Raw genomic sequence first — 16,625 nt, forward strand, 5'->3', positions numbered from 1 at the left:
TACTTCAGGAGAAGTGCCAGAGTGCAGCACCACCAGTTCCTGCCAAATTCGGTGACGAAAGCACGCAATCCAATGCGGACGATAAGATCACTAGCCATGTAACTGTAGAAAACGGTTCATCAGGAGACCAAAAACCTGATTCCACATTAATCTTTAAAATTATATAGGATGACAAACTCTTAGAGACAATATCTAGCAGGTGTGACGCACACCCAGTTCCAGTTAGAATTATGCAGCGATTAGTCTGCGATCGTGCGTCAATGAGGACAACAGCAAGATACGTAGTTCAAATGACTTTATTTAGTCCCAAAAGTACACCAATATCCCAAATGAGTTAAACAAAAACAAAGCTACAAGTTCTCATGATATTGACCATGAACAAAGGGTTTCCTCAGAACGCTGTAGAAATTAATATTGTTCAATTAAGTCTATAACCTCCCATGAGAAACAATGTTCCTCCATGCCAGACCAATGATTACATGACCAGATTTGAAAAAATTATATATTGTACTATAACTAGACATTTCATTGGCACAAAAGTTAGAGCAAGTCTACAAGTCTAAAGGGGGCTATTCAGGACCAACATGGGCACAAAACTGCGTGAGAGATGTTGTTTAAGACGTGCATCCCGTGTTAGAGCACAGCTGATTCAATTATATGGTCCCTGGATGGAAAAAGCTCATGATAAACGTGTGACATCATTGCGTGAAGCAAATTTCAAGAGAGCTCACAATCTAACCATTCGCCCTGTGCACAGAGGACCGTGTGAGCACATGAGATTTTTTTTTCCCCTCTGGAGAGGGAACACATGTAAACAATGTGCGGTGCGCTAGCAAATCTACTAAAGCAAATAAACAGGCATTTTGCACCATCTGCTACTGGCAGGATGAGCACTGTTCTAAGAAAAGCAGAAAGCATGCATGTACAGATGATAATACAAATGCACTGGAACGGCTTGAGAAGAGCTATGCTCAAACTGTACATGCATGCAGAACGGAGCTGCGCTAACAGTGTTTGAGAGGTAAAACTCAACCGAAATCCATCCTTTGAACATTCGATATCTTTGAGAGCAAACAATAAAACACACAGACGATACTTAATCATTCAAAAAGAACAATAAATAGAATGCAACAGGTTTTGTGTTGTCAGTTTTTCACTGGATGTGGAGAAGTCGTCAGTCAAACCAATGCAAGAACTACGGAGAGAGCAAACAAAAAAAAAGACAATGAAAATGTTCTAAGAAAATTTATGTTTGAAGGTTAAAGAGATTAAGGGATAAGTACCACTTAAAGCCTCTTGAGCAAAGTACTTCACATCCATATCTTGGTCCGTGGCTAGTTTCTCCAGGACTGGTTTGACCTCTGCCTGCAGAGCACTGTGGGATACATCATTGTTAGTATCGCTGTGTTATGTTTGCTTATACCATGAACAACAATAGGTTATAGGCAGCTGTTATTTAAACAAACCTGCTTTCCAGAACAGGTCCGATCTTCTGTAAGCTCTTGGCTACATTGAAGCGCACATTGGCCACTTGGTCAGTGGACATCTTGAGGACTACAGGCAACATGTGCTTGGTAGTGATATCCTGTCCACATGCTTCAGACAGAGCCTGACCCAAATGAAGGAAAAAAAGTTATTCCAGTTATTCTTTGCCACACCAGGTACATCCAACTGGATGAGCACTTGGAGCAGGCGCCATTCATACTTACATTGATGCAGAAAAGAGTGGTCATCCTGTGCAGGTAGTTGGAGTCATTGGCCATGCCAAGGACTTTGGGCACAATGGTGTTCTGGGCCCATTCTGCTCCAAACTTCTCCACTAGCTTCATTAGGTTGCAGGTGGCAGCCTCTCGGATGGCATACACTGCAAAACACGGCAAAGATACTTCTGTTAACTCACGCTAACAACAATGCTCTGGGCCGGCAACAATTATTACTTGTAATCACAAATATTTCAACCCATGCCGCCAGATTTAGTCCACTGCCATAAAACCTGAAGACATATTCTTTAGTGTCGTGACCAAGTAGTCACTTAGACATTTATCCAAATAGCAACTTACAATTTACTCATTAAAGGGAAAAACTAAATTCTTATTGCAAAACCTTAATATCACTATACCTATCGATAGTATACCTTACTATCGCTATACTCTTATGTCTAGTTGGAACTTAAATTAAATATAAAATAGCATCAACAAACCATTTTACTTCTATAATGTGACATTAAACAATTAAGAAAATTTTATAAAACTATCAAATATAACAAAAACAAATTGAGAATGAATTAATTAAAAATAGGTCAATTAAAAATAAATGCATTAAATAAATTGACTAAATAATAATGAATAGATTTTAAATAGGAATTAAAAATAATACACAGTGTGTGTGTTTACGTGTGTGTGTGTGAGATATGACTTTGGGACTTTCAATGTAGATTGAATAAATTGTGAAAACTGGTTATTTTTAATACAGAGGTACATAATTTTAACAAAAACAAAAGAATAAACAAAATAAAAATTAATTAAATAAATGTAATTAAAAATAAATATATTAAATCAATTTGACTAAATAAATAATAATGAATAGATACATTAATTAAAAATAAAATACACACACACCTTTAAATCCCCTTTTAAAGCCACAACAGTAATTCATGGATTGTCGCTTTAAGGTTTGAAGACCACAATCTTCCATTAACCAGTCCAGATTTTTATCCGTTAAACTACACCACATCCAACAGAGGTCCACCACGTCACTTGTTTTTCTCCTCAATGACGACATGACATGAATTATGCACTCGTTCTGTAATATTTACTTTGCTATTTTCAGCTTTTCCTGCTTGTTTGATCAGATTTCTGGCATGAGATTTGGACCTTAGTGGGGTTAATCAACATGGTTTTGGTGCTCAGCATAACCGCCACAGATTGCATTCCACCGAATTCACAAAATAACTCCAATAGAGACCACAATCAAAGCCATTTAACCTTCATTCTGGGAAGAGTAAATATCTACAAACATCCTGTGAAATGGTGCATCACAAATCTACTAAACATCAGACGGGCGGCTTTTTTCAGAATCAGTCTGACGATGACATAACCCCTTTATCAAAAGGCTGGGAATTTGCCTGAGACAATCCTATTTAGAGTTTAAAATTCATGACAAATCCCCACCCATAGTCCTCACAGAGCTTATGAAAGAAAAAAAAAACACTTTAAGTCAGCCAAAATGTGATGAGCACTTTTATGAATTAGGTCAAGCTTTAAATGGGGATTATAAAACACAAAATGAGAATCCATTTGACACTGTGTACCTATTGCAGATGTGTCTGTGTGTATTTGTCAGAAAGATGAGTTCATATTTACACGACAGAACCGATAATATAGCGCCGCTTCGGCTCAGGGCTCTTATGTAAGACGACAGCATTGGCCCAGCAGCACAGGATATACAAGAACATTCCAGTGATGTAACCCATCTGGCCCTTTGTCTACAACTGTGTCAGAGTGTAATTGTGCGTGTGTGTGTGCGCACAGTCACGGTCCTCACTTAAATTCACCATGCAAAACACCTCAACAGCTGGATCTACTTCAGAGTGAGATCATAACCATTCTGACAACCATTAAATTGAAGATTTACTAAGAGGCTCATCAACCTGAAACATTCATTACCATTGACATGCCAATCAGAACCGAAGCAGGCAGTTCAAAATTCTTATCTGTTCCAAAAAAAGGTGGTGTCACTATGAGGCTCAATATTAGATATGATGGCAAAGCTGAATTTTCAGCAGCCATTACTCCAATCTTTAGGGTCACATATGCTGACTTAGGTTTTCATCAAAGAATTCTGAAAAAAGCACTTTGTAAAATTATTAAGTGATCTTTACTCTCACTTGATTAATTTAAATGCACCCTTGCTGTATTAAAAAAAACGGCAGTGTAATTGTAATATAATATGTCATTTGAATTACTACATGAAATAATTAATCTTGCAGTCTATGATTACAGTATTTATAGACCGTACTTAATTGGACTTAAATGTGGATTCAGATCTTTGTGCACTTTACCTAAAGGATACACTTTTCTACTTCAAAATAATAATATTAAAATAATATAATAATAATAAATATAGCTGCAAGCAGCAATTAATGGGCCAAGCATAACAGAGGCAGAAGGAGGAACTGAAAATTAAGGCAGCGAGCATCAGACCAACTGCAAAATCAGTAAAGACATTTGTATATGATTTTAAGCAAAATAGTTGAAAGCCTATCAATACAATCACTTGTAATCACTCAGTGCTGATGACAATTACACCTAATTTGGTGTCAATATGTCAAATCTTTCCAGAGATACAGTCTCAAATGCAGTTTGGCATTATGCCATCAAATTCTTTGATGTGATATATGAAAACGGCTTGTCTGTCGACATTGTCTGAAGATGATTTGACTTGAATTTGGTGAAGAAAAAAAAGAAAAATCAGACAAACGGTCTAGGAGGAGTTTGGAAAAAGTAGGTTTTTAAAGAAAATCAAAATGGAGGACAGGAGGTTTCCATGGAAAATTGGTATCCATGTTCACGGCATGACCACAAGGTGGTGCTGTATCAAAACGTTGAGTACTTTCAGGGCATCGTGCCAATGACATTTACCGAGATTCATCATGATGCGCCAATGCGTTCGTAAAATATAGCATTTTATGACAAAATTCAAAATGGCTGACAACCACAATAGTCGATATGGGAAAATTGGGTATCATTCGACTCAATAGGCTTCACTGAATCTTAAGAGACCATTTTTGTGATTTCTGGCCAAATGTTCAGAAGTAATAAGCAAAAATAGCAATTTCTCATATCTCCTGACCACTAGGTGGCACTGTGTCAACACAGGTACCCTCAGGTCATGGTTGTCATAACACACAGCAAGTTTGGTCAGAATACGTTAAAGTGTTGCGGAGATATAGCCTCATTCATTTTGACGTGCTCTTCACCAAATTCACTTGCACATTACTCAAGAACGGTTTGAATCAAGAAATTGAATTATATTAATAACATTTTGTCAGCATGATCAGAAGATGATCTGGTTACATTTTCATGAAAATAGGAAAGGAATTTTAGGAATTTTGTTTCTAGCCCTTACGGTTCAAAAGTTATTTGCATAAACATGAGAGCAACTTTGGACAGTTGGTGGTGCTAGAAAGATTGAGTTAGAGACTCCAAAATAACTGTGGTTGATGTTCAGACTGTCCTCTATGTGAGTGCCAAATTTCATAACTTTTCCACAAGCTGTTTTATGGGTTGCCATAGACTTCCAGAGTGGAAGAAGAATGCCATTGATTATGCACTTTCGGTGCTTGGCCCCAAATAAAGAAACCCAGACAGAAAAACATGCATAGGTAAAAGAGAGAGAAGGGGGAAGAAAGCAAGAAAGATGAACAGTGGGTAAGAGTTCTAGAATTTTGTAATTGGCCAAGAGATCAGAGCAGAAACATCTAGCGATACATGCGCGTTTCTCCTTCTCCTTTTGAGGAAGGAGTAAGACAGGAGAGGGGCAGAGGCAACTGCTTCACGTCTTGGCTGTGCTGTCTTCAAATGTAAGCAAATGCATATGCTTGAACTTATACAGTTTAAAGGTTTCGGTTCATTGTTGTCAATAACTCAATACATCTTTTTACATTACTCCAGTACTCAAAGGAATCATCATATACTGGAAAAAGAGGACCTAGAAGACCTACCGTGATCAATGAGCCATGCCATGCACAGGGAATTCAACTTCTCATCGAAAAACTCCACTCCCTAGCAACAAAGTTGGAATATAGTTACATTCCATGCAGTTAAAAAGAATAAGCTGAATACAAAAAAAACATCTTCATGCATTTCAAAATCAGTTTGTTCACTCTAGGGATGTCACAAGTACCAGTACTTTGGTACCAAGTCGGTACTGAAATTTTAAAAATGTGACGATACCAGCATTTCTGCAGTACCGGTAGTACCACACACACACGCTATTTAGCCTCTGCTGTGTCACTATAAGAGAACATTAACGGATAAACTGTCACTGCATGAGAATTTACCGTTTCATTTGAGAAAACGGTCATATCATGAACACAGACACTCAAAAGGTCTTCACGGCAACCCGTCAAAATAAAAGTTCGGTTTCACTTGAAGAAATATATTACGCTACTGTTGTACAGTAGATTTAGCTACGTCTATGTAATAATAATAATAATAATAATAATAATAATAATAATAAGCTACTACTACTACTACTAATAATGCCTAGATGATAGCTTATTTTTCACTTGATCTTTTTTATAAACAATGTTTACTTTTAAACAGCATGTAGCCTTTAAATGTTTATGTATTATTTACTTATACTGATTATCATCATAAATAATAAACTCATTGAAATTAATGTAATTATTTTTAAATAGTTAAATAAAGTAAAAAAAAAAATTTGTTGTGGTACCGAAAACCGTAATTTTTTATAGTATTTGTACCGACTACTGGAATTTTGGCATCATGACATCCCTAGTTCACTGTTCCTAAACATTGACTTACATTGTATGGGAAAGAGCTGCATAAATATTCTTTAAAATTCCTTTTTTCTTTTTTTTTTTACAACAATGAAAATTTAAACAGGTTTGAAACATGAGGGTGAGTAAATGACAAGAGTCCAAGGAAGAAGGCAGACTAGTCTTCAGACCAGATAAAACGAATCAATCTCTAAGCAAACGTGATGGTGGCGCACAGACTCACCAGTTGGCCAGCCAGCAATGGCATGTACTCAATGATGGCCAGTCGAACCCTCCACTTGGCATCCTCAGCCAGCTCCACTATAGCTGGCAGCAGAGACTGAGAGAGCTGCCGGATCCCGATCACCTCATTCACACAGTCCAGATTAGAAATGATGTTCAGACGCACCTCAGGGCACTACAGGGAAATTTATGAATAAATCAATCAATATATAAATGTTATCATTTTATTTGAATAATCTTTAAATAATTAGATAAAAATCTATCAATCAATTGATTTAATGTTTAATTGGTTTGAATGAAATTATTTATTTCATTTTAAATAATACATTTGTTTTTCAAGGAAGGATTGCCTGGTAACAGAACGTTAACTAAAAAAAAAAAAAATTTAAGTTTCCCCCCCTTTACAATAAGATGGAAAGATGAATAATGCACAATAAGACCAGTGTATTAAACATATCTTGAGGAAAGTAAACATAGGCAACATTTATTTTACGACTTTAAAGTTATAATCCAATTATCCAAGTAAAAGTCATATGAATTTTACTGAAAAGGTCTTCTTTTATATTTCCTTAAAAGGCTCATTTGATATTGTTCTGCGCATGCATACATGCTGCCAAATATCTGATGACTTGCTTGAGCAAGTGCACTTTGGTGATGACTGACTAAAATCCAAACAACTAAGTTTGTTAGTCAAACAGAGCCGGACGGATAAGCGGCCAATGGAAATACACTTCAGGACAGAATTCACAGAATCCAGCTCTTAACATTTTCAGATTGTGTGCTTGACAATCAAGAGGAGTCCAATAAAACAGAAGGTAACACAAACACAGGAGGAAAGCTATTGGATGGGCTTTGGTTTTGGCATGGCCAAGCTGGAAGCTGAGGGCAAAGTTCAACTTCATTTAAAAACAGACTAAGAGTTTATTACTACAATCTAAAAGCTAATACGTCTCAGAGAGTGGTCGTGGACGAGAGCCCAATAAAAGGAACATCAATCAAGGACTTTAGTGAAGATCATTTAGGAAACATCCCTTAAGCCAACACAAGGTGACCTATCAGACCTGGAAAATGAACATCTGTTGTCTCGGTTCTAAAACAATCAGAAGGAGCTTTGACCACAGGAGGAAGAGAGACTGGGACGAGCTCCAGGTGGGTTACCTCGTCCTTCAGCTGGGCCAGGAAAAGAGGCAACAGATGTTCTACGGTGTTGTCCTTGCCCAAGATGGTAGAGAGACCCATGATGACAGAAGCCAGGGCAGACTTCACATGCTGGTTTGTGTCGGACACCAGCTCCTGTTAAGAGAAGAGAACGAGACTTGAGGGCTTTGAAATCAAGCTATTCTTTTACAAGTAGCTGTAATCAGAGAGATGGTGATTGAAGGATGGGATGGAAAATAAATTAATATACAACTACAGTAATGATAATGATAAAGATAAACAACAACAGTTTATCACCATCATGGTCAAATTGTTAACAAAAACAAAATATTTATTGTTATATTAATTATATTAACAGCAGCAATAATGTATTATATTAACAAGAGAAACAAGATAATATTGTTATATTCATTATATTATTAACAACAACATTATAATAATGATGATTTATTAATACTATAGTAATCATTAAGTAGTTCATTTATTATTAATTAATATTATTATAAACCACAATTTATTGTTTATGTTTAGTTTTTTTTAAAGTCACCAATGCACATTTCTCAATTCTGAATCGATCTACAGAAAATACAAAATCAAAAAAATTGATTTATGTGTACTATACAGAAAATGTGGCAATGAGCCAACCAGAGAAGCAACAACCTACGTTATTGTTTGAAAAAAGTTAAAATTGTTTTAGAATCAAATCATGACTAAACTGATTCATTTGGTGCCTAAACATTCCCATTACTGGAGTCTTTGAAGAAAGGCAGCACCCCGGTGGGATCCATTTGAGCCTGAAAACCTGGACATTTATTTGCTTGTAAAACGTTGCAAAGGGTCCAAAATCCTGCATTATCTTTGATCTGAGGTTTCAGCGAGTGGCTTGTATGAATAGGCTAATAGCCGATCACATCTGCTGACAAAGTAAGCAGAAAGCTGTTTGTATCTGCGAGGAAGGATCCGCTTGCATAAGCTTATTAACAGATACCAAACATCAGGTCATGAGACTCTCAGGCCACTTAGGAGCAAAGAACGCCTTGTGAAGCTCAAGCAAGCACACCGAAGGCTGTTCCACTGTTCTTTGTAGTACAAATCAAGAAAAAAAAAAAGACTTGTCCTGAACTGACTCCTTAGTCTCAAGTACAATTTCAATAAGACAATATTAAAGGGACAATCATTATATTACACCATATGTAAAGTTGATGTGGCAGGCAAATCATTCTTTTGAACCTGCTCTCTGAACAAACTGATTGATAACATTCACAAATTGCACAAACTACAGTCTTGCAAAATATACCATGGCAACAATAGTTACTCCAGTAAAATCTTTATTCATTAATATGGCATATCCTTTAAAAAGTAAAAGATGCTTTTGCTGCCATTTTTGTTTAACCTTTTTTAGTCATGACTTGTTTCACAGTATTTTTTGCAGAAAATACTTAAACTGTACATTTTATCTTATACTTAAATTTATACCATGATCTGTCTACTCGATCCTAACGGTCTGATTACCAGCATTCTTTAAAAGATCTTATTTTGTGTTCAACAGAAGAAAGAAACTCATAAAAGGTAAACAACATGAGGGTGAGTAAATCATTTAAATTTTTAGGTGAACTATCCCTTTAATAAAATGCCATTAGACTCCCTCTAGAACCATGATTCAGTCAGTCACATGAATTAACCAGGGAATAAACTAATCCTAGCCTGATGCTACAGTAAACCTAGAGACAGACAGCTGACATGGGATCACTAATGGGTGTAACGGATAACAACAGTGACCCCTGCTGACCATGACCTCAGAGAGGATGGACAATTCAATGACAAAAAGTTAACTCACCTGCTGATGACCAAAATAAATGAACTGATAATCTGTATAGATGGGGCTTAAACCTTCATCTGTATATATTAGGGGTGTAACAGTTAAAATTACTCACGGTTCAGTTTTTAATCACGGGTCAGTACGTGCTATGTTCAAATACATGGATCCAATATACTGATACACATGCGTTGTCTTTCTTGACTGTTTACGTTCACTTAAGACATAACCTACTATGTTTGCTAGGATACTCGGTAAGACGGCATGTTGACAATTTTTGTGTCATTCAAGCATAAGAATTGAAAGAGAACAAATGTTTGTGTGCTGTCTGACACGAGTGTATGCTAGTGTACAAGCAAATCTTCAGTCTTCTTGCGCTCGGATGTTTAAATTGGCTAAACTTAAATGAGTTTAGTTTAAATCACAGATAGTAATGTGTGTTGTTGTTCAGGTCGCACCTGCGCTCACATGCCATCAACACCCGGGTGATGACGGCATAAATAACTGGTCATATTAGAGCATAGACCGACCAATCAATCAATCAATCATCGCTGTTGTAACGTATTGGGAAACCAGAATACGTATCCATTGACAGAAACCTATATTAGCTTAACTCTGTCTGTTTTACGTGTTATTAGTTTCAACAAACCATATTATAGATGCGTCGCCAGGTTTAAGATGAACCGCGGTGCAAGTGCGTGCAGAACCATAGGTGGAGAACGGTACATTTAGATTTTTTTACAGAGAACTGTTATACCCCTATAGTATATATGCATGCATGTTTGAAGTATGAGCTACATTACAGCAATTATTATGTCATTAATACAAAATAAAAATGGCAAAGATGTAAACACCCCCAAAATAACACAAAAACAACCAGACCTATTGCAAGATCTCTTGCAGAGACAACCTGGACACCTTCCCAGATATGATATCACATTATCAAAAAACAAGCTTGAATTTTCTAAGTACCCCCTCTTGAGAACTTGGCCGGCACCGTGCAGCATAACTGTTCAGCCACACGCAATTTCATAAACAAGTGGGCGAGATTAAAATGTGTACCTTGACGCATGGCAGAATGTGAGTCATGATGATGGTCTCCCTGCTGTCTTCAGGCAAATTTTCACAAAATACTGCAGAGATAAACAGGCCATGAAATATTATTGTTGTTGTTGTGTGACTGTTTTCATCGAGAAATCAGGCTTCGGGAAGCTGGCAGGGGGACACCTCACCTTTCACCTTGTTGGCAGCAGCAGCCCGGACCTCTGCCTCACAGTCTTTCAACAAGTTCTGGAACGCCGGGACCAGATCATTCTTGGTGATCTCTGGGCCAACTGCTTTTTGCAACTTTACACAAACAGAAAAACATCCAGTTAGTCGAAGTCTCTGAGGAAATGTGGATAACGGCCAAATATGCGTTTCATAAGTACCCACTTCTGAGAACTTGTCTGCCACCATGTAGCGCACCCTCCAGGACTTGTCCTCGGCTGCCTGACGTAAAGTGGGCATGACCAAAGCCTCCAAGTCTTCCTGTGGCAGGAGAGTGGCAATGCTGACACCAGCTTCTACTGCCAAAAGACGCACAGAGTCCTGCAGAGAAAAGTAAACGTCAGGGTCAATGACAAATAAGAATGCGATTTCCGCCCAAGGGGAGGAAAAAAAAGAAAGAAAGGAAAATCTTTTTCAAAGCTTGTTTAAAACACATGTGGCAAGTTATTGGAAATGTAATTCATTATATTCATGTTGGTTTTGAAAAATGCATATACAATTAGAAAAAGTTTAAATTTAATGACTCTAAAAATGTAATTTGTGGTGTAACTAGGGTTGGGAATCGTGAGAAATTTTCCGGTTCCGGTTTCGGTTCCGCCTAACGATTCCGGTTCCGATTCCGGTTCCATTAAAATTATTACACAAATAGTGGTAAAGGAAAAAGGCACAATACGCAACTCAAACAATCCATTTTGTGTTTATTACTTGCTCTAAAATTAATTTACAGGTTGGCAATGTCAAAAAAGTCCTGTACTGTACACATATTACAGTATTAAGCCATTCTTGCAACACATTGTTTTTCAAATGAACACCTCTGAAATTGTCTTATTACATTTTATCTCTCTGTCTCTGAATAAAACCAAGTTTTAAATTATATTTATTAGTTATATTTATTAATTAGTTGTATATTAATTTAATAGTAATTCAGTTATTCAGTGAACTTGTAAATAATAAATTGCAATTCAGCATTACAAAGGTAATTGTGCCTAAACGCTGACCTAAACCATGGTGACTCAACGGTTGACATACATATATACATATATATATATATATATATATATATATATATATATATAGGCCTTACACTATAAATCTGGTATAAGCCCTGAGGCACTCTGTGCTGTAGCAAATGTTTTGTCAAATTGCTAGTGCAGCCTCCTTTGCATGTTATTAACTTTTCACATTTTGCTTCATTATCATTCATTCTTTGGAAATGAATCCATACTTGTGACTTTCTCTTCGCCATGCTGGTGGTCAACGAGAAAATATCTGACGCAAAACCATAAATGTGTAGCGCGAGGGCTTTCAGGCTGAACTGCGTTGCACTCCTGGAAGCGGCAGGCAACGTAATTAATATTCATGATGAGGTGAGCCAGGGTTGCCAGGTTTTCACAACAAAACCCGCACAATTGCACAATCGCTTCAACCCGCGGACATGAAACACAGCCCGCGGCAACAGTGGAAAACGGGAAAGCGGGAAAACCACGGACTTGGCAACACTGGCTGTCACTCGCTATGAAAGGATACGCTTCCAGCGCTTCGCACACACATTGCACCAGAACCGTTTTCGGAACCGAAACTTAGGAATTTCGCGCGGTTCTGGTATTTTTCAAAAATCAGTTTCGGTTCTGAATAAGAACCGGTTCTCGGTTCCCAACCCTAGGTGTAACCAAGTAAAAAAAAAAGCTAATGACATTTTCCAGTATCTTAGTTATTTCAAGTAGAAATATTTTTCAACGTTTCATTTATATATATATGTACACATTTTACATTTTTTACACACACATATGTATACATACATCTATACAATGTGTGTAAAGATGATAGATAGATCGATAGATAGACAGGATAGATAATAATGATAAATAGATAGACACACAACCAAAAAACAAGCCATTGACCAACCAATAGCCCCAAAAACAGTCTTTCTGTAAGCAAATGTGTACCAGTGTACCTGCTCATCGGATGCTAGTGCTGTAAAGAGAGGAATGATGTCGCTCTTAACATAGTCCAGCTCCAGAACCTTCGCAAACTCGCCAAGCTTAGAGGCGGCGGCACGACGCACCATGGGAGTGTCATCCGAGCAAAGTGTGCGGAAGTGCCTGTGAAGACAACCATATCAATAAATACTGAACATGACCACAGGGATCAAGGTCATGTTGAAAGAGTATGTCATAAAAACAAGGCATCATTTGAACTTACTGACGGATTTCCGCTTTAACAGTACTGGACACACGTGGGTAGCAGACGCTAAACAGCCCGCACGCAGATGTTCGGGAGGTGAACCAGTCCCCGCTGGCCAAACGCTTCACAAGTGGTACAAAATGCACCTCTAGGTCTACAGGGGAATGTTCCTGAGAGATCTTTCGCAGAGAATCCACGGCCTTGTCCCGCACGACCGTCTCCTCCACTGTGGCCAAACTCTCCAGGGGAGGCTGAGGAGAAAAAGTGCAGGATGAAAACATGCAGAAAGGTGCTGGCTAAAATCTGATCTGGTCTTTTTCAAATTATTTAACCGATTTATTTGCCTCATCACTTACCAAGAGACAGTGCACAAACTCAGGGCCTCCAACAAGTACAGTGAAGCTCCCGAGCTGCTCCGCCAAAGCAAGAAGAACTTCATCCTCATCATATATGGTGTCTACAGATGAAGGGATATCGGTTAGCTAATTGACATTTTGGCTTATAATACCAAAAGCAAGTGTAACGGATGTCAAGATCTTTGAAAGAACATCAAAGTGTAAATAACAGCACTTAAAAAAAATATATATATATATATTTTACTACATTTTCATCTTCCCATGCATTTCATTATAATTAGTTGATTTGGGATGTACTTTTATAAATACAAACATAAAACACAATTAATATACCAAAATTTTGCTTGTAAATCAAAATAAAACCCAGTATGATATTTTAGTGCAAAATGAAAATTTCTATTTTAAATACATTAATAATGATAATAAAGTTATAGTGAACGGTTCATTCATGCACTGCATTTAAAAAAAATGTCCTAACTTGATTTTGAATACTTAAAGGGTTAGTTCACCCAAAAAGGAAAATTCTATCATCATGTCGTTCCAAACCTGTAAGACATTCGTTCATCTTCAGAACACAAATTGAGACATTTTTGATGTAATCCGAGAGCTCTTTGACACCTCCATAGACAGCTATATTATTAACAATTTCAAGGCCCAGAAAGGTAGTAAAAACATCGTTAAAATCGTCCATGTGACTACAGTGGCTCAACCTTAATGTTATGAAGCGACGAGAATACTTTTTGTGCACAAAAACAAACCAAAATAACTTTATTCATCAATTTTGTCTGGTATGTGTCGGTCTCCTGCGCAGTTTACGCAACAGTGCAGCACTTTCAAATTCTACGGCAACCGATGCAGTTCACGTGAGCAACGCGACGCATGCGTGTGATGCCGACGCAGGAGCTGGCCAACGTAAACAGACACAGATGAGAAGAAATTGTTGAATAAAGTCGTTATTTTTGTTTGATTTTTTAGCACAAAGTATTCTCGTCGCTTCATAACATTCAGGTTGAACCACTGGAGTCACATGGTTTTAAAAATGTATGTTTTTACTACCTTTCTGGGCCTTGAAAGTGTTAATTAGATTGTTGTCTATGGAAGGGTCAGAGAGCTCTTGGATTTCATCAAAAATTTCTTCATTTGTGTTCCGAAGATGAACGAAGGTCTTATGGGTTTGGAACAACTTGTGGGAGAATAAATGACATAATTGTCATTTTTGGGTGAACTAACCTTTTAAACCCTGTCTCCCTCTTACAATCCTGCATTCACAACTACCTCCATCCAATCATTTTTTCATTTTCAATAAACCATTTCACTCGGATGTAAGTCTCAATACTGAAGAAAAGATCTGTTACTAGACTATGGTTACATCACGATTATTACCAAATAAACCAACTCAAATGTTACATTACTCATTTAATAATTTATATAGCAAAAAATACAAAAAAATACCATATAATAAGGAAACAAAAAGCCCTCTTCTTTTTCTGTCACAATACAACATAAAACATCTGTAGCTTCTTCAGTTTCATCTCCACTATTATTGCAAATTAAAAAGCCAATATTTTTTTCCAATATTTATTTGTACAATGTATATAGCAAAAAATATTAAATATAATATTTAAAAGCTATTAAGCAATTCATCTGTACTATCAAAAATCAAATAATTGTCTTATTTTAAAACGGTCTCAAAATGGTTCAGAATCAGAGCAAATACAGATGGATGGACTGAATTCTTACCAGTGAGGAAGGGCAGTAGTTCAGTCCGTGTTCTCTCCACACCCAGTGCCAAAGCAATAGTGGACAACTTCTTAATACTGTTCAACCGCAACTGAGGAGGAGCACAGAATTACATGAATAGTCACGAAAAAAGGATGCAACCCAGTCTTACATTATGTTTTATTACTTTATGCATACAGATGTAGGTCAGTGGCTCTAATTGATAGTACTGGAGGACAGTTGAGGACCTCAACACTGCACATTTTATTACATTACATTAGTAGAGAGAGACTTGACTTGGGTGTGTCAGGGGGAACATAGAAAACCTACAGTATCTGTCGGTACAGTACAGGATTTAGAACCACAGAGCTGGATTATAATGTCAAACTCGCATCCTAGTGTACGCATTTTTAACAGGCCAAAATGCCATCAAAGTAACGATAGGCAGCCCACTGCGCTTTGAAACACAGCCGGTCAATTTTAGAATTATTATGACGGTCAACTTCTATCCACAGATTTCATTCGATGAATCAAGAATATATCTTAAAAAAATCCTTAGTGCAATTCAAGACAGAACCAGGAGGAAGAATAAGGAGAAGAAAAGCGAGTTCTTTTGTAAATGAAGCGCTGCATGAGAACCTCGGTTCGCGGGTATTGATGGAAGATGTTTATAATACGCGATTTCTTTTATACATATGAATCAAACACATCTTATCTAGGACTAATGTCTACCTGAACATCTTCATTCCTCAGTTCATCGATTAAAACCGCGATGGGATAAAGCGAATCGTCTCCTTCTGCTCCTGCCATTTTAGACCTGGATGATCGCCGCAGTGAAACTGCGCTGCCCTATTTCCGCTCGACAAATGGGCTGATGGGAAAACACCCAACAAATTTAAAGTCCTTAGGCCTACATAAAACATTATTAAAAAATACAATAAAATAAAAAACACAAAAATGTAAGTAGCTCAAAAGGCTATATTGGTTGTAATATAATATAAATATATTGACTAATATTTGTTTTAATTAACGTCAGAGGCTAATTCACATTAGGTTCATTCTGGAATTTTCTATGGGTTTTTAGAATAGCAGTTTTAGATTTATGATTAACATAAGGATATTCATACTCTGATTTACATCATGAATTTCGGACAGTCATACCTAAAAAGGTAAATTCTGAAATTGGTGTGTACTTTAAAACCCTTATTAGCCTAATACATTGTTATGAACTCCAACATTCATCTGATTCCCATACAATTAAATTCATAGTAGTTGTCGTCTTTTGTAGAAACGTGTTAGCAACTAAATTGTAAAAAAAATAAAAAAAAATAAAAAGACGACGAAGAAGAAATACACAGAAGCATTGAAATTCTCTTCT

The 16,625-nt window shown here is 37.0% G+C and overlaps 1 protein-coding gene across 1 annotated transcript; it reads right to left on the bottom strand.

Annotated features, from left to right (window-relative positions):
- Positions 1 to 280: 280 nt before the first annotated feature.
- On the bottom strand, positions 281 to 16,117 carry ppp2r1bb (protein phosphatase 2, regulatory subunit A, beta b). The gene is made up of 15 exons (XM_079824480.1): positions 15,980 to 16,117; positions 15,269 to 15,359; positions 13,529 to 13,629; positions 13,191 to 13,423; positions 12,943 to 13,090; positions 11,154 to 11,309; positions 10,952 to 11,066; positions 10,782 to 10,852; positions 7,904 to 8,038; positions 6,747 to 6,920; positions 5,723 to 5,783; positions 1,710 to 1,864; positions 1,467 to 1,609; positions 1,284 to 1,375; positions 281 to 1,195 (listed from the first exon to the last, which is right to left on the bottom strand). The coding sequence occupies exons 1-15, from the start codon at positions 16,055 to 16,057 to the stop codon at positions 1,179 to 1,181; spliced, it is 1,770 nt and encodes a 589-aa protein (XP_079680606.1). The 5' UTR covers positions 16,058 to 16,117; the 3' UTR covers positions 281 to 1,178.
- Between the last annotated feature and the right edge of the window lie 508 nt (positions 16,118 to 16,625).

This window comes from Gobio gobio (assembly GCF_949357685.1).
Source record: "Gobio gobio genome assembly, chromosome: 8".
Classification (NCBI taxonomy): Eukaryota; Metazoa; Chordata; class Actinopteri; order Cypriniformes; family Gobionidae; genus Gobio; species Gobio gobio.

Bases quoted from the DNA above. Each gene is read 5' to 3' on its own strand.
- ppp2r1bb (XM_079824480.1), bottom strand. From the start codon at position 16,057: ATGGCAGGAGCAGAAGGAGACGATTCGCTTTATCCCATCGCGGTTTTA. The intron at 13,091-13,190 runs GTAAGTTCAAAT...TTGTCTTCACAG, and splicing joins GTTAAAGCGGAAATCCGTCA to GCACTTCCGCACACTTTGCT. The intron at 1,376-1,466 runs GTTTGTTTAAAT...TGTATCCCACAG, and splicing joins GGACCTGTTCTGGAAAGCAG to TGCTCTGCAGGCAGAGGTCA.